We start from the raw sequence: 23,772 nt of genomic DNA, 5'->3' as shown, positions 1-23,772 counted from the left end.
TAAATGGCCTGAGCATAGGATACTGGAGAAAGATAATAGAATACATATATACAACTCGACTCCTAGCCCAGTTCCCGCCCCCAAATGAAACTAAGTGGCTCATTATTAATTAAGCTGGTTTTATTTTTTGGTTAGGACAAATTACTAATAAGGTCAGATTGTGAATTCAATTCTTCTACTGCCCAATTAGGTATATAAAGAAAAGAAAAAAAAAAGTTTAGTGGTCACAGACTTCACATCTCTTTCTGGCTAGAGGACCTGAACAAGGCACATCTTAAAAGTAGCCCATGTCTTGAAACCAACTCAAAGTAGAAGGCTGGTTGGTGGGTCTGAAACTAAGTCTACAGGGTAGGAAGTGAAATGGAATCACTTCTGTAGGATAAACTCTAAGCACAGAGTCATCTTCTTTCTTTAGAGTCCACCTTCCTTTGAACCCAGAATGTGACTTTGAATACAGACTTGTACGCACTCTTTTGTTTCCAATGCCAGGCATTCAAACGGTGGCCACAGTATTTCTGAGTACAAAGGAACTGAAGAGAAATTACTCTGAAGGCATTGTTCCTGCATGCAGTTTTTTACATGTCCATCAGAAGTGACAATGTGCTTTTTCAGAAATGGCAGAGACTGAAATAAACACAGAACCAAGACTAACCCAAGTGAAGTTAAACATGCCCCAGATATAAGTGATGTTTTCATTAGTAAATCCCAAATCATAAGGGAACACGCATTCTAACAAGTTGGAATAGTTAATTATTTTTTAAGCTTTTATGACATTTAAAAAAACAGATGCTGGGCTATCTGCTTATTAAGTCATAAATATTAACCCCAAAGTTATTTATAGACCTAATACATTCATGGCACTCTTAGCTATTAGCTGTGTTCTTTCAAACAGCAACGTCAGACATAATAAACACAACCTTCTTGGTTTATTATTCTACTTTGTAAGATTTTCCATTTTTAAAAAATTCTATTTATTTATAACCTGCCTGTTCCAGAAAAGATTGAAGGTGGGGCTTTCAATTAAGTTTATAAAAAAAAAAAAACTATATCCTTCAAACTTTACAGAGTTAAGAAAAAAAGCTAAAAGCTTTTTATCATAACCTTTTAATTTTATCCTCTTGCTTGCGGGCATGCTGTTTAAGTAAAATGTTCTCATCATGCAAACGCAAAAATCTGTCTTCCAGTTCCTCACGGCTGACACGTGACACTGCCTGGCGAGTCTTCATTGTTCGTGCAGTTGAAGTTTCTGAAAAAATGCCAAGGTCATTAATTGTAGCATCACTGAAAATAGTCTCTAAAAACTGATAACTGCGGATACTAAAAGAACCTCTGATATATTCCTATCTGTTCTCCTATTTACTTTTTTCCATTTTTTTGTTTTATGAAACAGGGCTGCATGCAGCACAGGCTAGCCTCACCCTTGCTGTGTTCCTGCAACACAGATTAGCCTCACACTAGCTGAGTGGCTGGGATGACCTTGAACTCCTAATCCTTTGGCTTCTACTTTCCAAGTGCTGAGATTACAGGGGTGAAACATCACACTCCAACCCACCCCACCCCAGCTGACCTACAAATTAAGTTGTTTTTCTCTAGAAAATGTTACAGCATTGTTTGTGCCAATGACCTGAGGTAAGGTGAAGCATCTCTGGCATTAATGCTTCATGTACAGTATCAGGGATTTGAGCAACAACTTTATTCACTAGCATGGACTTAATCACCATTTCAGAATGTAGGAAGGACCTGATTCAAAAGATTCCTAATTCCTATTCTGAGTGATGTAAAGCCTCTGAGCTGGGAAAGCCAGGCTACCCGATCTGGGAACAGCTCTGTGGTAGAGCACGTGTCGAGCATGTGCAAGGTTTAGTCATGAACATGGCAGCAAGAAGAAGCCCTTGTCTCTGCAAATATATACATATATGGGGGGAGGGAAGCTGGAACAATTCAGTGAACATAATACAATTAGGACATTTTTCTCTAAATTTGGAGGATAGGATATAGAAAAATAAACTATAAAACAAATACGAATCCTCCAAAATAAAAAAACCCTGTCATCTGAAAGTTTAACAAAGAATTTCTCCACAAGATATTTAATGTATTGAAAAATTAACTTTTAGAACTGACATAGTGGCATTTGCTTTTAATCTCAGCACTCAGGAGGCAGAGTTCAAGGCCAGCCTGGTCTATATGGTGAGTTCCAGGACAGTCAAGGTTACGTAGTAAGACACTATCTCAAATACAAAACACAATGCAACACAACAGACTTTTATAACTTTTAAACATATATACATATACATACACACACATATATATGCATATTTAATTTTCAATCAGATATTAAAAACCGAAGGTAGCTACTGATGATAAGGATTGGACTTATACAGCACCAAAACTAAATAGTACTTACACAGTACCAAAACCTAAAAATATTTACAAAGTACCAAAACCCAATAGTACTTACACAGTACCAACGCCCAATAATATTTACACAGTACCAAAACCCAATAGTACTTACACAATACCAACACCCATTAACACAGTACCAAAACTCAATAATATTTACACAGTACCTAAACCGAATAGTACTTACATAGCACCAAAACCCAATAATCCTTTCACAGTACCAAAACCCAATAATACTTAAATAGCACCAAAACCTAAAAAGATTTACACAGTACCTAAACCCAATAGTCCTTACACAGTAACAAAACCCAATAGTCCTTACACAGTACCTAAACCCAATAGTCCTTACACGGTACCAAAACCCAATAGTCCTTACACGGTACCAAAACCCAACAGTACCTTCAAGTACCAAAACCCGATAGTACTTTCAAGTACCAAAACCCAATAGTTTTAAACACTTCCATTTTGTTTGTATGTGAATACCTGACACTATTTCAGTATCAGGTTTCCTTTTAATATTTGTGGTCAGTTCTCAATGATCAATACACTGACTACCTTCCTATGGTAGCTGAACCTGGCCATTGATATTGTTATGATTAAATGGTATATGGAAAGTTCTTAAGATACATTTTGAACCTCCAGCCTCCTACAAGCAAAGTTGGTGGCGTGAGGGTTTGCCTGGCATTGTCCACACATATAAACCTGGCTCTCCAGCCTACACTGCTCTTTAAATCAGTGCTTTGCTTTCTCAGTTGAAAGTACTCTTCAACTCTACAGGAACAACTAAATGATAAAAGGATAAAGAAAGCCTTTAATGTATATTAATGTGATTGAAAACTCACTATCACTTGCATAAACAGGCCATTTTGAGATACTCTACTTGAAAGGCAAAAATTTTAAAATATGGCATTTCCTCTCATATAAAATTTAAACATAAAGAAGTGTTTTAGTGGTGAATGTGATTTAAACCAGGCAATTCAGTTTGGAGGCCTGATACTCTATGCAGTTTCTACTCACGTGTGGAATTTTAAAAAGATGATTTATACCAACTCTTTATCAGAGCAGAGGGGATCTTGCATTTGCTATGGGCTGTTGATAATTGACGTGCGCAATAAAATGCCATATGTGTTTTAAACTCCTCGTCTTGTTTAGTCCAATCAAGAGCTATATAGTTACTTAAATGGCTGGGTTTGTATGACTATCAGAAATACTTTAAATTAAAAGTACAGAAATTACTGATCAAAGTTCATAACTGTAATAAATAACAGGTGGCCGTACCTTGTAACCCTCCAGCTCCAAAGAGGTTTAGACCTATATCTTTCACCGGCAGGTCTCCTGCCGTCTCATCGCTTGGACCAGACATGGCTTATCTGTGGAGAAAAGAAAATTCAAACAAACTCTTCTAAGTTATTGCATCAACTATGCAATGGAATGAGCCAAATAAAGAGACTAGGAAACTAGAACGTTAATGGACATGTTATTGCCCACATGTGCGGCTTGGGCGAGATGAAAGCTCCTATTCTAGAAGGAATACTGCATCCAATCACGAAGAATGTCCTCTTTCAGCAGAGGATTTCCCATAGTTTTCTTAGGGAATGAGGTGAGATCAGCATTCTTCCTTTTCTTATCCATCTATCTGAAACAAAAACAAACCCTTTCAAAGTTAAGACATACCTTCTATCCCTACTCCTTTCCTTAAAGACAACATGAATTCTGGGAAAACGAACAAAAAGCCAGCTCAGGTCATGAACTTGAGGCAAATAGTTTGCTCTTCTATCTAATAGCTTGTCATTAAATTTACCTAATTTAAAAAATAGAACAAATTATACCCATCTCATAGTTATTCTAAAAGCAAGTGAGATTACAAACTCAGGGCATTTAGCAAATGTGCCGGGGATGTCAAGAGTCTGGGAGCGCCAACTGTCTGCATGGTGTACAAAGGAATGGCCCCTTCCAAGCTCTGTGAAAGAGGCCTCATGTGTTTGTGATGTGTTTCCACGTTTGTTGGGCCCCTCCTTTGTTACTTCAGGCAAGTTCCAGGGATGAGTCACCTCAACATATTGGCTTGTCTTGCTTGTTCTCGAACTTTTAGTTTCTTTTCTTTACAGAGACATACCACAGTGACTTAGCTCTGCATGTGGCTATGGATATACAGTACCCAGTAAGAAAATAAATAAGTAAATTCTCCATTTCCATTCTGACCGTTAGATGTAAACTGTTAGTGAAGAGCCCTTGTAATGAAGAGACCTCCAAGTTCTAGAATGTTGGTTGTAGAGTGTGAAGACCAAGCAAGTAGAGAGTTTATTCACCTTGTTTACCTCCGTCTCGGAGGCTGGGGCCGGGTATGGCGCATGCGGTGAGAGAATCCACTAAGCAGTCATTTGAATGGGAAAAGGGAGCTCTTGGATTCCAGCGTCTGGAAACGGAGACTCAGCTTATGATGATTCTATGGATATGTGCATGAAGAAGATCTCCTAGAGAAAGGGTCCAGAAATTTGACTAGAACTTGCAATAAGCTGAGAACCACGCTGCAAGGGACATATGTCTCAGAGAATGACCACTGAAGATGATGCTAACACACACTGGATGCTTAGCTTGCGATACGCACATGCAATAGCAACTCAGATGGTTCCTGACATACAGACAGAAGTTAACACACACTAGCTCAGCTGCTCAAGGCCATCCATCCAGCAATTGGTGGTGTGGTGGTATTTTTGGTTATCACAACTGAGAGTGCTACTGGCGTGGAGTGGGTGGATGCCAGCAATGAAATACAGGTTCGGTGTACAATGATGAATTTTCAGGTCCAGAGTGTGACTCGTGTAGAGGCTAAGAAACCTCACACCATGTTGCATGGCCTCCTCAATGCCCTGGAAAAGTTCCCCTCCTTGCTCTCTCTGCTTCACTTCCGCTGCTCTCTACTTCCCTCAAACTCAGGGTTTTCATCTTGCACCAAAGGCCCTTGCATTACCTGTGTCCTCCTATGTCAGAGCTCAGCCCGACTCTCTCAGCTTCCAGCTTTGCTTTTCCGCAGGAAACCTATGCCGTCCAGGCTGACCTCAAATTCCCCAAGAACGCCAAACACACTGGCCTCAAATTCTCTAACCTTTTCTTTTCGAAAGACAGGATTTCTCTATGTAGTCCTGGCTGGCCTCGAACTCAGATTCACCGCTCTGCTTTCTGAGTGCTAGGATTGAAGTGCCACATGCCCTGTGTAAACACTGGAGTTTTCCTGAGTGTGCCATCACACCAGGGTACCGCTTATTTGTTATGGCAACAGCCTCTGTTATTATTTCAGAGTTGTTCTGTCAAATCCATTGTCTTAGAATTCATTTTTAATTTAGCATATTACATTTTCACACCTATATCATTGTTTTCTGCTTTATAGCTATCCCTGCGAACTCCCTCACCTCTCCGGCTTCTTCTCACTGGTCCCCTTCTCCCCCAAATAATCCCCCTTCCGCTATCTGATGTCACATGGTGGGCATCAATGTTCACATTTATTGAATGAATAAATGAATGCCAGGCACTGAGTTTGAACAATGTCTTTGTCTATAATGGCTCTAAGACTACGGGAGTAGTCAGATGAGAAACAGTAATAAACATAGGTCACTAGGAACTGACTCTGGTGGTGGGAACTTGTGACAAGACCTATTACTGAATTTGAGGCCATCATGGGCTAAAAAGCTAGTTCAAGGCCCGCCTGAGTACGTAGGGAGAGACCCTGTTTTTAAAAATCGTCAGCTACCACCACCAAACAACAACAACAGAAACAAATCCCTTGGGAGTCTTAGGTTCTAAATCCAATCCCAAATCCCGGGAAATGGAGCAAACTGTGACTGTGCTCTTCAAACTGCAGGATTGAGACAGGGTGGCCAATTCCTATCAGCTAGGTTTCTGGTTCGGCAGGCAGTCAGGACGGACAGTGAAGCAGGCCTTTATTGGGAGGTGTGTCAGGATGGACTCCTTTTAACGCAAGAATCCCAGCCAGGCCTTCCCCGGGCCTCGGAGAAGACCCCAGGCCCTCAGCTGTGAGGCAGAGGGAGAGCTGGCCAACCTGCATCTGCCCCCACCTCACAGGGTACTCACCTCAGCGTTCGCTCCCTGCAAGCTACCGTTGCTATAGCGCCCAGGGCGCGGGCTGCCGCAGGCCAAGAGGAGGACGGGAAAACATGATGTGTCCCGCTGCCGCTGGGAAATGTAGTTCCTCCCGGGCTCTCGGCCGTCGGCGGGTCGGGTAGTGGACTAAGCTAGCCCAGCTAGCTGACTTGAGAAATTCGGCTCTGAAGCCCAAGGAGTTCTCGGGAGTCTCGCGGAGCATCCTGGGAAGCGTAGTTCTTGAGGCTCTTAGAGAGAACGGAGCCAGGCGGGAAAGAGCGCCGAGAGAACTACACACAGGAGGCGGGGTCCGGGGAGAGGGTGGAAGCGGCCCACGGTGGCGAAGAAGGCTTTAGAGGCAGCATGAAGCGCGCACAGACCGCCGAGGAACGAGAGCGTGAAGCTAAGGTATGTGGGACTCCGGGCATCTGGAACTCTGCGTTAGTCCAGGGCAAGAGGCAAGGAACTAACAGACCAGCTGGGATGGCGAGCGGATGCTCAGCTTTAAGCCAAGGGATGACAGGGCCTTGTTTGCAAGAGACCTGCAGACGTGGTGTGTGTGTGTGTGTGTGTGTGTGTGTGTGTGTGTGTGTGCGCGCGCGCGCGCACGTCTGTGCTGTAGATTCGTATTGCTGGATGCAGACCTAGTATAGTTATACTTAGAAATGAAAAGCTAGATCTACATCAATGTCTGTGTTGTGCTTCTGAACCTATTCCTTGGTTTATTTGTTGCCACTCTTGTGACTCAGTTTACCAGAAGGCTATGATCATACCACCTGCGCTTTCTCAGTCGTCTCCAAGTTCCCCTTCCCCCCTTCCCACCAGCAGCTAAGATAAAGTATCTATTCGGTGTCACGTATTTATCTGGAACATTGTCTCAGTGGCCAGGTGACGTAGTTGCGTGGTCTATACAGGGGATATGCTTCATACGCTTTACTTAGTTTCTGTGGCTAGTACTTTCCTAGTCTCTGCCTTTGCTGCTGAGCTTCTGACAGGACATTCCATGGGATGACAGTAGTAATAGCAACAGTGACTTACTTCTTTACAGCAATTATTGTATCGGATATCTACATTAAATGCATAATATATTATTTCATATTATGCATCAGATGGCAAGACAGTTATATAGGTAAAGTATAAACAGTCTGTTCTGCAGATGAGGAATGAAAACTCAGTGTTTTCTTTTTCTTCATTCCCAAAGTTGTGACCTGTTGATTTGTCCTAATGCATCAGCATTCAATCTACTCTTACGTTTCTATTCCCTTGGATGAATCTACCATGGTCTCTTAAGTGGCTTGCCACAACAGCCCCCTTATTGGGCTATATTCACTCTATCTTAAATCTTTATCCTCCTTCTTCTCCAATCATGCTTTTCTTCCTACACTCTACTAGAGAGTGATTTTTTTTTTTTTTCAAAATTTAAATCTAGTCATGACCCTTTGACAACCACCTGTTCAAATCTCTTAGGGGCCTCTGCTGCTTAGGATAAATACAGAACTTCCCACAGTCTGAAAGATCCTGCATGGTTTGGGTTCACTCTGCTTCTACACCCACAGTAGACACAAGAGACCGCCTACCAGTCACTGTGGCCTTCTCAAAAGTCCCTCTTGTTTGTGGTATATTTGGTCAAAGGCCTTCTACATGCAATTTGGTGCTTATTCTGTAGTAGGTAAGGATTGGCAGTGAGGATTAGTGGGAGATAAAACAGGTACAGTTTTTGCTGTCATAGGATTTTGTCTCTCAAGGGAGTCTGTCTTAAGGCAGTAAACCTAAGGATTTAAAATTTTGAATATGTCGTGTAATAGCCTGAATTACGTACTTTACAGATGTGGAGACAGTCTGGCGGAAGTTGTCCCTTGCCCAGAGCCATTTGTTTTCTATGGGGACTAGGGATCAGAATCAGGCCCTATGACTATAATCCCCTAGCCTTTTCTGTCTGTGAAAAACACAATTGACCTGAAGCGCAAGTTGCAGGCCTGTTTGCTGTTTAAACATTTCTTTGATTTTTTTTTAAAATTAGTTTGTTCCTTGAAATATTGGCTGAAATGAAATGTTTTAAATCTTAAATAGACAGTGTACAAGTAATCAGGAATGATTGTTTCTCATCCTGTTCAACTGAATTGAGGTATGACATATAGGGTCTCTTGTAATTTATTGTGTATAGTTTGATGAGTTTGACAGTACATACGTACGAAGTGTTCCAGTTGCATAGAGAACATCACGATCCCTTTAAAAAAAATTTCTGGCCGGGCGGTGGTGGCAGCACTTGGGAGGCAGAGGCAGGCGGATCTCTGTGAGTTCGAGAAACCACAGAGAAACCCTGTCTTGAAAAACCAAAAAAAAAAAAAAAAAATAAAAAAATAAAAAAATTTCCGTACAGCCAATTTCTTCCTTTATTTCTACCCATAGGCACTCACTGTGATCAGTCACAATTGTTGAATCTCTATTATCTAAGCGGAGATGTGTGATATGTGCCCTGGTGTCTTTTGCTTTTATTTATCATACTTTCTGAGGTCTGTGCATGCCAAGGCACGGGTTCTCGGGTTGCTCCTTTTCTGCTGGTGAGTACTAAGTGCCTTTTGTGTGTTTGCTCACTCACCTATTGCTGGGCATTTGGATGGTTACCGGCTTGGGACTGTTAAGAAAACAAGCGTGAACAGTCGTGTATCTCTGTTTCTATCTACACTGGGCAATGCATTCATTTGCAATTTCCTCATTTTTTTTCTACCTCTATGTCTAGGCAACCACTAATTGTTCTGTTCACAAGGACTACTTCTTATGGATATTTGTGCATGTGCGTGCATACATGCGTGCTTGTGGATGCCAAAGCTCTACGTTGAGTTTCTTCTTCAATTGAATTCTCCCATATTTTTGAGGCAGGGTCTCTCCTTGAACCTGGAGCTTGCTAACTGGGCTAGACTTGCTGGCCAGCAGCCCTGGGGTTCTTCCTGCCATTACCCTTCTTGTGTTGGAATTACAGGCATGTACTGCATGCATCTGGCCTTTTACTTGGGTGCTGGAGTTCCAAACTCAGGTCCTTTTGCTTGTGTGACAAGCATGTCACTGACTGAGCAGTCTCTAGCACCAGAACGTTCTCATGTACTAGATCATATACTGTGTGACCTTTGTGTTTGGCTGCTTTCACCCAGCACACATGTTCATACATGTTCATACATGTTGAGGTTCCCACATCTCGCAGCACTCATCAATACTTCTCATTACCCAGAAGATGGTATTCCTATAGTGGGGCACACCACAGTCTAGTTATTTATGTATTGTTGTAGTTATTTATTTGCCTTCTATTGTCATGATAAAATATGACCAATAGCAACTCAGGGAAGAAAGAAAGAGTTTATTTCATCTTACACTGTTTTGAAAGTTCATCACTGAGGAAAGCCAAGGTAAGAACTCAAGGCAGGAACTGAAGCTGAGGCTGTGGAGTAATGCTACTTACTGACTTGCTCCCATGGCTTGTGCAGCTTCCTTTCTGATACTGTTCAATACTACCTGACCAGGGTGGCACCATCCGTATCGATCATTAATCAATCAAGAGAATGTTTCACAAACATGTCCGCTGACCAGTCTGATGCAGGCAATTCCTCAAGTTAGCTTTCCTCTTCCCTGGTGACTGTAGTTTGTATCAATTACATCTACTGTTTGGTGAACAATTTGACTCTACTCATCTTAGTTAGGGTTTTATGTTTGGTTTTTTTTTTTTTTTTTTTTTTTTTTTTTTTGATTTTCGAGACAGGGTTTCTCTGTGGTTTTGGAGCCTGTCCTGGAACTAGCTCTTGTAGACCAGGCTGGCCTCGAACTCACAGAGATCCGCCTGCCTCTGCCTCCCAAGTGCTGGGATTAAAGGCATGCGCCACCACCGCCCGGCCCTTAGTTAGGGTTTCTATTGCTATGAAGAAACACCATGACCATGGCAACTCTTACAAAGGAAAACCTTTAATTGGGGCTGACTTACAGTTTCAGAGGTTTAGTCCATTATCGTCATGGCACAAAGCATGGTGCTGGGCATTCAGGCAGACATGGTGCTGGAGAAGGAGCTGAGAGTTCTGCATCTTGATCTGAAGGTAGCAGGAGGAGACTGTGTGCCACACTGGGCTTTGCTTGAGCATATATAACACCTCAAAGTCAACCCCCACTATGATACACTTCCTCCAACAAGACCACACATGTACTCCAACAGGTAATAATACCACCTTCTAATGATACCACTTCCTATGGGCCAAGCATTCAAACACAAGAGTCTCCGGGTGCCGTTCCTATTCAAGCTGCCACACCACTTTTTGGCTGTCACGAGAAAGGATACCATGAGCAGGTACCCTAGTTTCTGTGTGCACAGGATTTTATCCGGCTCATGGGTAGAGGCCCAGTAGAACTGCTAGTCACACTGTAAGACTATGCTTAATAATTTGCAAAGCTCTCACACGGTTTCCCACAGAGGCTGCTCCACCCTCTATTTCTCACCAGAGATTTTGAGGGGTAGAGTTTCTTCAAGTCCTTCTCATTGCTTGCTACTCTTTACTTTTTTTTGTTGTAACCTTCATGGTGAGCAGGAGGTAATATTTCTTTGTGGTCTTGATTTGTATTTTCCTGATGACAAATAATATTGAATATCTTCTTATATACTTAATGAACTCACATGTATCTTTTTTTCTTGTGTGCGTGTGTGTGGTAAGTGTGTATGGGTGTTAAGTGTGTATGGATGTGTTTGCATTGCATGTGTGGGCATATATGATACTGATTCATATATCTGAATGCATGTATGTAGAGGCCCATGTGTGGGGAGTCTTTTTTTTATCAATCTCCACCATTTTATTGAGGCTAGGTCTCTCTGTTGAAGCCAGAACTTGCACATACAGATTGTCTGACTAGTCAGCTTCCTCTGGGGATCCTGTCCCTGCCTTAATTAGCTCTGGGACTGCAGGCAGTCTGCCCCCCCAACTCCTACCTAGAATTTACCTGTCTTCTGAGAATATGAGTTTTGTTTCTTAAACACCCAGCCATCTCTCCAACCACATGTGAAGTGCGTGTTTAATTTTTTTACCCAGTTTTATTGTTTTTGTTGGCTTATTAAGTTTTATGAGTTCCTTATATTTTCTAAGTATATTTGTTGCCTCGGCTTCCTAATTAGCTGGGATTGTAGTCCTGTGCCAGTGTGTTAGCTTTTGAAATATTTCTCCTGAAGTCACAAAAAGTTTCTTGTTTACTTTTTAAATTGAATGCTATCATCCTGTAGTAATTGCCTTTGATTCACCTTTTCTCTTTGTAATAACTTAGATTATATTTTTTCCCTTACAGCTGTGTGTACTGTAGTCTTTATGTACTTTCCAAATTCTGAAGGGAGAATAGGAAGATTGGATGAAGTATCTGGCTTTCCAGCAAAGCACTTGTTCACTTTGTGTCGAAGTATCAGCGTGCACATACATGGACTCATGCATTTTAGAAGTGAACTTTTCTTACAGTGGCATGGTCCAGTGGTATTTGGTAGATGTATTTGTCCCCAGTTAGACCATTGGTTCTCTCAGTTCTCTGCTATTAGGATAGGGATCCATACTTTGGGCCTGTTTTTCTCCAACCAGACAGTAGTGCCAAGATTGGATGACTCTCTGGGCTGCTGTGAGGTTGCACTGTGTGTTTGCATGTGTGTGGGAGCATGTATGGTACCTATATGCATGTATATGAATGTGCATGTGTGTGCTCCAGGGGCAAAGTAGGTGTTGTCTTCATCGAATTTGGTATTCTCTTCAGGTGATTTTGTTATTTTAAGATAATGTAAAACTTAGCAAAGAACTGACGAAATAGAACTTAGAACTAACTCTTCTAGGCCAATGTGTCAGTTTACAGGTTGCCATCTTGCTGTGTCAGCTTTTCTGCAGTCCCCCACCCTCATGTATATGTCTGAACCATTACTGCTACTTAGCATAGTTTTTGTGTGTGCTGGGGATTGAACACGGGCTTTGTACTTGCTAGGTAAACCTCGAGCACTGAGCTGCACCTGTCACTGTTTTCTTTTTAACAAACCTTACCAGTGATAAGGAGATTTCAGTCCTCCTTAAATGATTCAGCATGTATTTCTTGAAGAACAGAGAAAGTCTAGTACGTATAAACACCTCTAGTTGTCAATTTCAGAGACATTAATGCAGATGCAATACTTACTTAACCCATAGTCCCTAGTCCCACTTGCTAATTGTTCTAAGAGTATACGCTTTGGCATTTTTTTCCCTTGGTCCAGGTGTCGGTTCAGGATTGGCCATTCCCTTTCGTTCTCATGTCTCTTTTCCTATAATCTGGTCTCCTTTATTGTCATTTTTTTTTTTTTTTTTTTTTTGGTGGTACTTGCAGTGGAACTCAGAACCTTGATTATGCCAGGCAGGTGGCCTACTACTGAGCTACATGCCCAGCCCCAATCTGGTCTGCTTTTTATTTTTATTTTTTGAAAAATATTTATTTATTGTATGCATGTGTGTTTCTTTTATAAAATTTGAGTGTTATGATTACAGTTTGAATTGAACTCAGGTCATTAAGCCTGATGGCCGGTAACTTACCTGCTGAGCCATCTGGCTTGCCTAGCCTTCTTCCTTAATATCACTTAAATTAGTTTTTACTTTTCTCTGTCTTTAAAGGAGTCAGACTTTGTCGTGAGCACAGATGTTTGTTCTGTGTAATGGTCATATGTTCTTCTTTTCGCCCTCTCTTTCTTTCTTTCTCTCTCTTCTTGATTCAGAGTCTTCCTATGTAGCCCTGGCTCTCCTGGAACTCACTGTATAAATCAGGCTGGCCTTGAACTTATAGAGATCTGTTAAGGGCCATAGAAGTATACAGCACGTGACTAGTATTCAGATGTCAGCCCACCAGAGGAATGATTCTCTCTGATGGAGGAGAATCCCACCCAGATATAACCTGTGGGACCACCCACCCTGGAAACTGTTGCTTCTGTCTGTAGTTTCACACACATAAAAGCAGCTTTGATGTCCCCCCCATACCTGTACTGTAGTGTGTAATCTCATATGATATGTTTATGTAATTTCATGATTGCATCTCAATTTATGGACACATATACCTGTGGATGGTCAGGAAGATGACTTCTCATCAAGCTGTATGATTTTGATATATAGAAGATATGCTTTGTGACTAGATCTATTGTCCCACAAAGATTGTAAGGTATTTAAAAGTCTGCTTTCTTCCTTTTACCCAGACTAATATCAGGAAACGATTTCTCCTCAGTTTAGACAAACTACTACAATTAGCTCATTTTTATCTCAGAGCAAGTTCAAACTAAACTAAAGGTTTTCATAAATGGATCTTAAGTTAAAAACTTTCTGGATATGCACAAGGTCAGAGTCGCAGGTATCTAACCAAGGTTATCAACACAAAGAAACCTAAAAAAATCATGCTAATTCTTCACTTGCTAAAGAACTATGCCTCGCAGCTGTCCAACTTCTGATCACAACCTTACACCAGAAACCTTGAAACTGTGAGTTGCTATGGTAAATGGCTCTGCCCTTATCACTTGCCCAAGGGATGTGCTATGACCTATGAGATGTGACCCTTGTAACTTTTTTATATTACCTTAAACCTCCTGTAAGAAGTGTTTTTATTTTAAGCCAGATGAAAAAAAAAAGCAAGGAGAACTGAAACAGAGAATTAGAAAAATATTTAGAATTACAGAATTGGAACTAAAGAATTAGAGCTAGGAAATTATAGACAATAAAAAAAATGACCATCAGATATGTGTGTTGCTATAGAAATCTTCAGTCCTTACTCCTGAGAATTTCTCTAAGTCATCCTGGGTAGTGGCTTGGGGGCCAGATTGCTAAAGAGATCCACCTGTTTTTGCCACCCAGGTGCTGGAGTTATATGCATGTACCCCTATGCCCAGCTTTGTATGTTTTTCTTTGTCTGATGTTTTATTATGGCTGTTGTATGCAGGTCATGCAGTTTGAGTGGGTAAATTTTTTTGATGAGGAAGGGAGATCATATGGTCTGCAATTTCATCCAGGTCTAGAGGGGTGTTTTATTTGGATCAAGTGAGTTACTTTTGGATGTTGAGAAATGGAGGAATTTCACATAGATATCAGGATTTCAGGCTCCCTCAGACAAGTGGAATATCCATAGCGTACTGTGAGTACTTCCCTAACTAGAATGTGTGTTTCATTGCACAGCCATTTTTTTGTGTCCACCAATTCCTCCTTTATTCTCTTCTTCCCCTTGATCCAGGGTTTAACTTTCTGTGGTGTCAGTTACCCATGCTCGGCCATAATTTCAAACGATTAGTATTTGCCTTGGCTTTTTCTACAGAGCAAAATATGGCATCCATAGAATATTTATCATAGTATTTTAATTATTCTGGTTTCTTATTATTGGTGTTGACTTCTCAGTATGGATTTTATACTTTTGATAAAGTTTATTATCCATGGTTTTAGCCACTCTGGGGAGAGGTCTTGAACTGTATCCCCTAATCACAAGGCACAGCTGTGAGGTGTTTGAAGTGTACCCCTGGATAGAGGGCACTGCTGTGAGTGTTTGCAGGGTACCCTAGGTCAGAGGGCACAGCTCTGAGGTGTTTGCCGTGTACCCCAGGTTGGAGGGCACAGCTCTAAGGTGTTTGCAGTGTACCCCAGGTTGGAGGGCACAGCTCTGAGGTGTTTGCAGTGTACCCCAGGTTAGAGGGCACAGCTCTGAGGTGTTTGCAGTGTACCCCAGGTTAGAGGGTACAGCTCTGAGGTGTTTGCAGTGTACCCCAGGTCAGAGGGCATAGCTCTGAGGTGTTTGCAGTGTACCCCAGGTTGGAGGGCACTGCTGAGAGATAGAGCATCAGGTTTTAAAAGGTTATTTTTGCAGTAGTCGCTTTAGCAAGCAATAGTTTCTTTTTGTATGAAATTGGAGTGATATGGTTACAGTGAATATTAAATGAGATTTGTGTGTATACCTGTATCAGCTAGAACATTCTTGGAATGTAGTAAAGGAAATTTTATAAACCCAGTTTCATTGTCATCACCACCTCTACCACTAACTGACCCTTGTAGATATTTAGCTTAAATTCTAAACTTCATTCTTTACATTGATATTGTCTGTAAAGTGCATTTCCTTGACTTGGGTCCCAGAAACTTCTATCCCATACATTTAAACTGGCGGTACTAGTTGTGTCCTACATTTTGGAAAATTGAAAAAAATAGTCACTCAAACCATTTTCTTTGTTCTGTTTATTTTCAGATGAAGAACATGGTTAAGTTCTTCATGTTAAGACTTGGGCATGTGTGTAGTGATGGGAAAATATCTAGATTAAACTACACATGCTTACACAAATGCATACTATAAACATGTACACTTATATATTGTTAAATCTAGGTTCTGCATTTGAGAGAAAACATATTTGACTTTCTGAGTCTGGCTTAATTCACTTAACATAATGATCTCCAGTTCCATCCATTTTTCTGCAGGTGTCGTGATATCCTTTTTCTCTGTGACTGAATAAAATTCAATTGTGTATACGGATCATTTTCTTTACCTCGTCATCTGTTGATGGTCTTCTAGGCTGGACCCATTCCATGGCTTTTGTAAACAGTCACAGAGAGCATGGATGGCCAAGTATCTTTGTGGTTTGTGTTCCTAGAGGCCTTCAGGTATATTTCCGAATGGTCTAGATGGTCAACCGGCAGGTCTATTTTTAGTTGTTTTTGTTTGTTTGTTTGTTTTTGAGAACTCTCCATACTGACTTCTAAAGTGACTGCACAAGTTCACATTCCTCCTAGTGGTGAGTGTGTGGGTTCTTGTTCAGATACACCCAGAGCAGCCGTTCTGATTTGGTGAGATGGACTCTCAAAACAGTTTTACATTTATTTCCCTCATGGCTAAGGACGGTGAACATCTTTACAAATATTTATTGGCCATTTAGGTATTTATATTTCTCTTGAGACCTAGTGGTGCTTTCCACCATGTTTTTAATTATGTGGTTTTCATTTCTAACATTTCTTTCTTCCTCTCTCCCTCCCTCCCTTCCCTTCTCTCTTTCCTTCTCTCTGTCTCTGTCTCTGTCTCTGTCTCTGTCTCTGTCTCTGTCTCTCTCTTAGTCTCTGTTTCCTTGCTGGATTACCCTTCCCTGCTGCTATCTTATTCCTATTGCTGACATTCTTGCCATTTTTCTTTCTCTGTCCTCTCTGTTGCTGACTGTAAGCTTCAGGTCTTGGATTGAGCTAGTCTGAATGTACCTCTTTAAGCCACTGATCATTTTTACTAGTGGCCCTTTTGAAGTCTGCATCTGCCATTTTACCCTTTCAGGATCCTGAGTTCAGTAACTGAGGAATGTTCTTTAGGAGGAGTCATGTTGCGTGTATTTTCATATTCCTTTTGTTTCTGCATCACTAATTATTATTCACCTGCAAAGGAAAAAAGACCAAGTAAAAACCAAGGGAGAAAGATTGCCTATAAAGTGAAAATTAAGGAAAAAAGCTTGCTCAATAATATCCATTATTAGCCAAATATCAAATAAACAAACAAAAAAGAAAACTGGAAGAATGTATGAAGGGGAAAAACACATTTTCAAAAAGTGAAGTTAAAAATACTCTAAAGGTATAGTTAAAAAGTAATCGTCACGTGAAAAGGATTGTTCTAGTGGCTTCTTTGTGGTCCTCGGATATTGGGAGACTTGAGTGACTTGCGCAGATGAGGGGATTTATTACTGACATAGTTAGTTCAGTGTCAGCTTGAAACACAAGAAGTGGGAACCACAACCGAGGGATTGGCCTGCGGGCCTGTCTATGGGACTTTTTCTTAATTGCTAACTCATGTTGGAGGGCCTGGGCACTGGAGGCAGCGCCATCCTTGTTGAGTGTGCCTGGACTATAAGGAATACCTTAGGGAAAGCAAGCCAGTCACCCGTGCTCATCCATGGCTTGTTTGCCACCATTGGTTCCTATGTTGGCATCCCTTCATGGGGGACAATAACCTGGAAGATGAAATATCCCTGCCCTCTGTTGCTTTTGTTGTGATGTTTTTCCATAGCAGCAGAAGCAAGCTAGGACATTTATAAAGGATATTGTGAAGGGTACAGCCATGCCTAATGGATGAGATGCTTCGGGCCAGGTGTCCGGGAAGAGGTACAAAGATTTCTTTTTTGCCTTCTCCAGCTGTGCCAAACTCCAGTAACCACCACGTGTTCAGTTATTGAGAAGATCCCGGAACAAGTTTGTGATGTTTAATATTCACTACAACTTGTTTGGACTTAGGTTCGCCAAGGAGACTGGACATACATTGGTGTCTGTGAGGGCATTTGAAGAGATTAAATGAGGGGTAGAGACCCACTCTGAATTCCATGACTGCAGTTCAAGCTAAAGAAAAAACATGTCCAATTTATTGACCTGACACGGGAGCCCTGAGAAAGAAGACCCAAAGTTTCAGGAAGTTTTTGGTGAAGAATGGCTACTTGGGTAGACATAGGGCTGGATGAAACTGGATCTTATGGAAAAGCTGAATGGGAAACTCACGGGGCCCTGCCTGGTGTGTTCTAGACTCCCGTGTAATTCTTCCTCCCAAGCCTGGGACAGGGCACTCCTGAAATGAGGGGCTTCCATGTCGTGGCCTTCTCTTAGAAAGGTTGGGAAGTTACAGTAATATTTTTAGGCTTTATGGTTGTTTGGGAAAAGAACCTCAAGTTGCACTGCCTCGTCCTAGATAAGAGAGCATCCCTCCTTTTAACTTGTTTCTGTACAGGAGGTTCCAAAGCCTTCCCATATCTCTTAGTTCAAAGAACTTAGCAAGCCGAAACACCCTGCGTCAGGGTATGATTTTCTAAGCTCCAACCTTGCTTCTTGGCTGCCACATGGCCAGCCAATCAGCTCATGAGGCTACCAAAGACACTCAGTACTTCGAAGAGCCCATGGTTTTAGGGGTGCAGCTTTGGAAATAGGGATGAAAATTCAGTGCAGATAATTTACAGTCTCAGGTTCTTAAAACCTCCTCTGAAAGATTCTGCTGTGCCTTCTTTTTTTTTTTTTATTTTCTTTCTCCCAAATCCTTCTATATTTTTTCATGGTTTTGCAGTCAGACTGCCTTCTTTGCTGGTTGTGTTTTGATGCCTTCATTATTTGATTCTAGTTTCCAGATCACGTTAAACCCCTCCCCGGATGTTTAATGTGCAGACCCATTGAGTGGTAGTTATTGTTGCTCTCCGTTTTCTCAGTCCTGCTTTACATTGTAATGTTGATTTTCAAGATGAAATTCACTGTCTCCCCTTTCATCCAAGTATTGGGAACTTTGAACAACTATTATAGTGCTTACCCGAAAACACCTTTTGTGGGGAATCCTTTTTCTTTTTTAAAAAAAATATTTATTTATTATGGATACAATATTCTGTTTGCATATATGCCTGCAGGCTAGAAGAGGGCACCAGACCCCATTACAGATGGTTGTGAGCCACCATGTGGTTGCTGGGAATCAGACTCGGGTCCTTTGGAAGAGCACACAATGCTCTTAACTGCTGAGCCATCTCTCCAGCCCCTGGGGAATCCTTTTTCTAACGGTGCGCATCTTCCATGTAGGAGAGAGACATTAGCAGTGTCTGCTGAGGGAAGACTGTGTGGCAGGGAGCCTCCAGTGTGTGGTATATGATATCACGTGACCAATAACAATGAATATTTCTAGCACCGCTTTCCCGGCTACTGAGTACATTTGTTTTGTCAGAGTTTATTTAAAGGCTAAAAATATCTCAATCTAGCAAACGCTTGCATAGAAGCACCCCCCCCCCCGGACCCCTGCCAAGTTCAGGAATAATTGCCAATACAGACAGTTCCCATCCTAAACTGCAGAGGCAGAACCAAGGCCAGAAAATTATCCACTGGTCTCCCACCCTGATGTGCCCCTTCCTTCTCAAGCCCTACAAAACCTGCAGCCCCTGGTGCCACAGCACACGCTCTCCAGTTCCTCAAAGAGGCTGTGGCCCTTAGTTGTTCTGATCGAAAGGACAATTCTGCTTCTGGAGATGCCTGTCCCCTCTTGTGTTTCCGTGTTGCCTCCGTCTGTCCTGCTCTAACATTAGCGATCCAACTTTGGGCATTTAGAAGAATGGTTGAAGAAATTCAGGTCTGCTCTTTCTTTCTTTTTTTTTTTTTAAATTTTTCCATTTTCCATGTTATTCTCAGCATTTAACATTTTGCCAGACACATAGCAAATGTCCCATAAATATTTATTAAATGAATTCTCAAGAGTGCCACTTGTATTGGCCATGAGACTTCCTGATAGAGATGGGAGTAGAATTTGAAAGAAATAATGGAAAATGATTAGGTACTTAGGGATTAAAATTAGTCACACACTAATGGTATGGCAATTAATTCTGAGAATCAGGATTCATCCATTGAACATGTGCACTGGCAGTGGTCAGCAGTAGTTTCCAGGGTTTTCCTTCAATTTTAAACTGCTAGTTAGCCTTGTGTATTTAATGTATTCTGTTAGCTTTTTTTTTTTAAGGGTAGATTTTTTTTCTTTCTTCCTACCCTCCTTTCCTTTCCTCCCTTCCTTTCTTTGTTTTGAAACAGTGCCGCACTAGGTAGTCCTGACGGACCTCAAGTTTACCGCGTAGCCCAGACTGGCCTAGAACTTGTGTTAATTCTGCTTCAACCCCCCTGAGTACTGGTATTAATGGGTTCACGGGGTAGATTTCTTGATAGGGTTATTTTGGACATGTGCCTTTCTGGTTTCTAGAAGACCTCATCGTGAGATGGCACTTCTGGAGCCTTGGGGAGGAAGGGCGCTGTTGAGAACAGCTGAGTTCAGAACTCTGCTGAGTTCATTCATCTAATCTTATATATCAGCCTGGGTTTGTGTTATTGTACAAATGTGCCTCACTGGTTGATTTCATGGTGTAAGGCAGGAGGAATCAGGAGGAATTGGGCTGGGTCAGGACACATTCAGGAGTTAAGATTTTTGTCGATCGGGACATGTTTCCAAACACTTGTTCTCGGCATGTTTTGTAAGGCTGCTCTGGGTTTGAAAGGTAAGTCTCGAGTTGGAGCTGTAGGTTTCTATGCAGAACTTTAGAAAAGCGTTGTGCTTTAAATGGTGTTACAAACCCTTACCATGAGATCTGTCCTCGGAGCACATTTTAAGCACGTCGTATCGTAGTTTGGATGTGGCTGTGCACAGTACTGTGCAGCAGACCCCTGCTCTCAGTGCTCTCAGATAGAAGCCCCCTTGTCCTCTTCCCCTGCTCGCCCCCTCTAATTCCCATTCTAGTCTCTGAGGGGACCAGGTTGACTACTGGTCCTGCAGGAAAATTCCTGCCCAAGGCCTCGCCTGGTGCTACACTGTGCATTTGTTTGCTGTGTTGTGTTGGAACTGATCTGCTTGTAAAGAGACCGTGCCTTCCATTTTGCTGAAGAATTGCCCTGCGGATAAAGGGCAGTTGAGACTTAGTGGCTGGTGGAAATCAAGTAGGAGCTTGTTTTGAAGCGCCTTATCAGGTTGCATCTGGTCCGAGGAGATGCGCTGGTAGCTAGTCAGTGTGTTCAGAGCTGTGATCAGAAGCTTCAGAGCTCTGATTTCCGCACCAGCCCTAAGTCTGCCCTATGGCACCATCACTTAGTGACTGGATCACTCAAGGAGAGCCTCCGGGGCCCATGTTTCTCCAGTACTAATACAAAATGGGCTGATGCTGCCACCTCGACTCACTGAGATGAACTGCCTGTGATTCAAGGCCCACGGCTGTGCTAATGAGGATTTTCTTTCCGTGTACAGCAGTCTGTCGATTCACTATTTTCTGAAAACAGAGATGGAAAATTCTGCTGATGAATTTTCCCCCTGTCAGCATGAACATTTTAATTTTTTATTTGCCTGAGAATATGAGCTGAGCACTGGACCAACAAATGCAAACATTTTAGTTTCTCAGTACACTAGCCTGTTGTCACGTCAACCTTGGTATTTGGGTAAATAGTGTGCCTTTTTTTTGGGGGGGGGGCAAATCAGCAGGTAATATACTGCAAGCAGTTTTTGTTTGAGTCACATTATTGGCTGGTAGCACTATTAATGAGACAATAATTGAGAAATAGTAGTCCTTGTTCCCATAAAACATCATCCTCCTGTGGCAGGCCCAGCCAGGCAGAGGGACCGCATAAGCAGACAGGAGGATTGGGAGAGGGCCACTATTCCAGCTTTTAAATGCAGCAGACCCCTGCTGCTTAAATTGTCCCAGCTGCTAATGCTGGAGCCATTACAGTAATGGACGGAGCAAATGAAGGAGAGCAGAGACACGCACACTTTATTACCAGAGGGGCAATTTCTCCTCATCTGTAATAGCAGCGGTGCTTCATATTGATCAGACCATCAAGATACTAATCCTCTGTAAAATTACTTGTTATAGCTGAAGACGTGTTAATCCCAATCAGCCTGCGTCCTGACTGTCTACTTACTATTGAATATGGACTATTAGATGGTTTATTTTTCATGATTTAAAGCCTTCGCCTTGAAAATGGCTGGTGCTGCCCTCGCAACACTGAGTGCTTAATCTGAGCTGTAGCCCTGGGTTGTCTTTTTGTTTTAAGCAGAACATCACCCACTTAATTAAGGAGTGAGTGTCTGCCTTGCCATCTGAGTTATGCTGTGTTTTATGGTCCTCTGGATTTATTAAGCATCTTGTTTTACATTCAGCCTGTGGTTTGTGCTGTAAATAAAAACAGCCATCTTGCACACATTAGAACTTGCAGGTAGCGCATGTCAATAAGTACCAGGGGCGGCAGGTGCTTTGATTTATATTTCAGGCACCGGGTTGTGCTCTGTCGATTGGACCCATAGGCCGGCTGCATCCGGGTGTCTTCTGCTTAGCAGATGTGGTTTTTGCATTGTTGTCTGAGAAGGTTTATGGCTATTTCTGCAGCCTTGGTTCAGGAGATGGCTTCTTAGACCGTGAGGCTTCTTCGCCACGGCGCCTCTGCACCTGTGACGTCTAAGAAAGGACTGGGGCTCGAAATTCCAAGATCTGTTAAAAACCGAGTTCTATCTTCCTTAATATTTAGAGACTTGGAAACTCTCCATCAAATTTCCGTTTTTATTATAATCTTTTCCACATGCCCTCTATGCATATTTGTTCATAGACTAGATAGTCTCTTGGCAATATTTTTCTTTACTGTGGTGTCATTACTCAAAGCATTTGCGTGGCTTTTTCAGTAGAGTACTTTCAGATATAATTAGTCCTCTTTGGGAGCCAGGACATACGTGTGTTAGGGGCTGGAGAACCAATGCAGTGTAATCTTTGCCGTTGATGACCTCAGTGCAGTAGAAGCTAAGTGCGTGTGCGGGCAAACAGTGACAGCAGCTCACATAGTAAACAGCGGAACCGCCGTGAGTGTATTCTGGGGAGTGAGCGCAGACTGGTGCAAATCAGCCGCACAGGGTTGCTGCTGTGTCAGAGAGCAGAAAGCTGCTGTTTGTATAATCATCCTAAGCCTTGATTAAGAATGACTTCTAGCTGTTTGGAATAATTTTCAGAGAAGACTGTTTATTGCGTTCTGGGGACAATTAAAAAAAAAGGATTTCCAAAAATGTTTTGATCAGTGACCACATTTTTGGATATGTATAGCATTTCACTAGGACACTGCCTTAAAAGAAGCGTCCTTAATTTACTGCTACTGCCCTGGCGTTTGCGTTGTAAGTCAGTCCTGCTGTTTCAGAGGGTACCTTACCTGGAGAGGCTGTGAGAGTTGAGAGCACAGATCTGGGGTCCAGGCTGCTTTGCTGTGTCACTTCCTTGATACTTGCTAGCTGAATGCTGGTGGGCAAGTCACATCCCCTTCACTCATGACCTCGGAGATGGCGCTGGCAGTAGTGGCGAACATCTAGGGATGTGACTTATGTAGAGCATTCAGGATAGCGAAGGGCTGCCCCTGCCTTAGGTCTGCCTGGAATGGACTTAGTTTTTACATGTGAATATGAAAGTTGGATTTGTAAATGTTATAACCATACTATGCATGGCAGAAGATGATGAAACATTCACTGCTTAAAATAGTTTTCTTTTTTTTTTTTTTCTGGTTGCAGCAATGTTTTAGAGAAACAGAAAAATTGCTTTTATAGTTTTTAGAATAAGATTTCTCTGTAGTTCTTTAGAGATGACCACTGTTACTGTTTCTGTTTTGTTCACATTATTATTATGGTGTTTATTATGTACAATAAACATGCTATAATCCTTTCATTTAAAATATATGTGTAATTTAAATTTTTATATATTTCAAAAACTCAGAATGTTTTTGTGAGCTACAATTATGAAAATACATTTTAAAC

At 41.9% G+C, this 23,772-nt stretch overlaps 2 protein-coding genes across 5 annotated transcripts in view; one reads left to right on the top strand and one right to left on the bottom strand.

Annotated features, from left to right (window-relative positions):
• The window catches only part of Rpgrip1l (RPGRIP1 like), a 101,719-nt gene extending 95,147 nt beyond the window's left edge, over nt 1-6,572 (bottom strand). For 2 of the 4 annotated variants that reach the window (XM_057753815.1, XM_057753818.1), the window contains exons 1-4: nt 6,490-6,533; nt 4,710-4,874; nt 3,679-3,770; nt 1,102-1,246 (exon numbers count right to left, since the gene is read on the bottom strand). In XM_057753815.1, coding sequence (XP_057609798.1) covers nt 1,102-1,246; nt 3,679-3,763 — 230 coding nt within the window. In that variant the 5' untranslated portion in view covers nt 3,764-3,770; nt 4,710-4,874; nt 6,490-6,533. Of the gene's footprint in view, nt 1-1,101; nt 1,247-3,678; nt 3,771-3,888; nt 3,994-4,709; nt 4,875-6,489 lie in introns of those variants that run through there. The other 2 variants (XM_057753816.1, XM_057753817.1) reach the window with 2 other exon arrangements.
• A 212-nt stretch (nt 6,573-6,784) lies between these two features.
• Nucleotides 6,785-23,772, top strand: part of Fto (FTO alpha-ketoglutarate dependent dioxygenase) — a 343,642-nt gene continuing 326,654 nt past the window's right edge. The window contains exon 1 of the mRNA XM_057753848.1: nt 6,785-6,906. Coding sequence (XP_057609831.1) covers nt 6,862-6,906 — 45 coding nt within the window. The 5' untranslated portion in view covers nt 6,785-6,861. The remainder of the gene's footprint in view (nt 6,907-23,772) is intronic.

Source organism: Chionomys nivalis, chromosome 21 (genome assembly GCF_950005125.1).
Source record: "Chionomys nivalis chromosome 21, mChiNiv1.1, whole genome shotgun sequence".
Lineage (NCBI taxonomy): Eukaryota > Metazoa > Chordata > Mammalia > Rodentia > Cricetidae > Chionomys > Chionomys nivalis.
The sequence above is the reverse complement of the archived record's forward strand: the minus strand, read 5'-3'. Positions and strand labels throughout refer to the sequence as shown.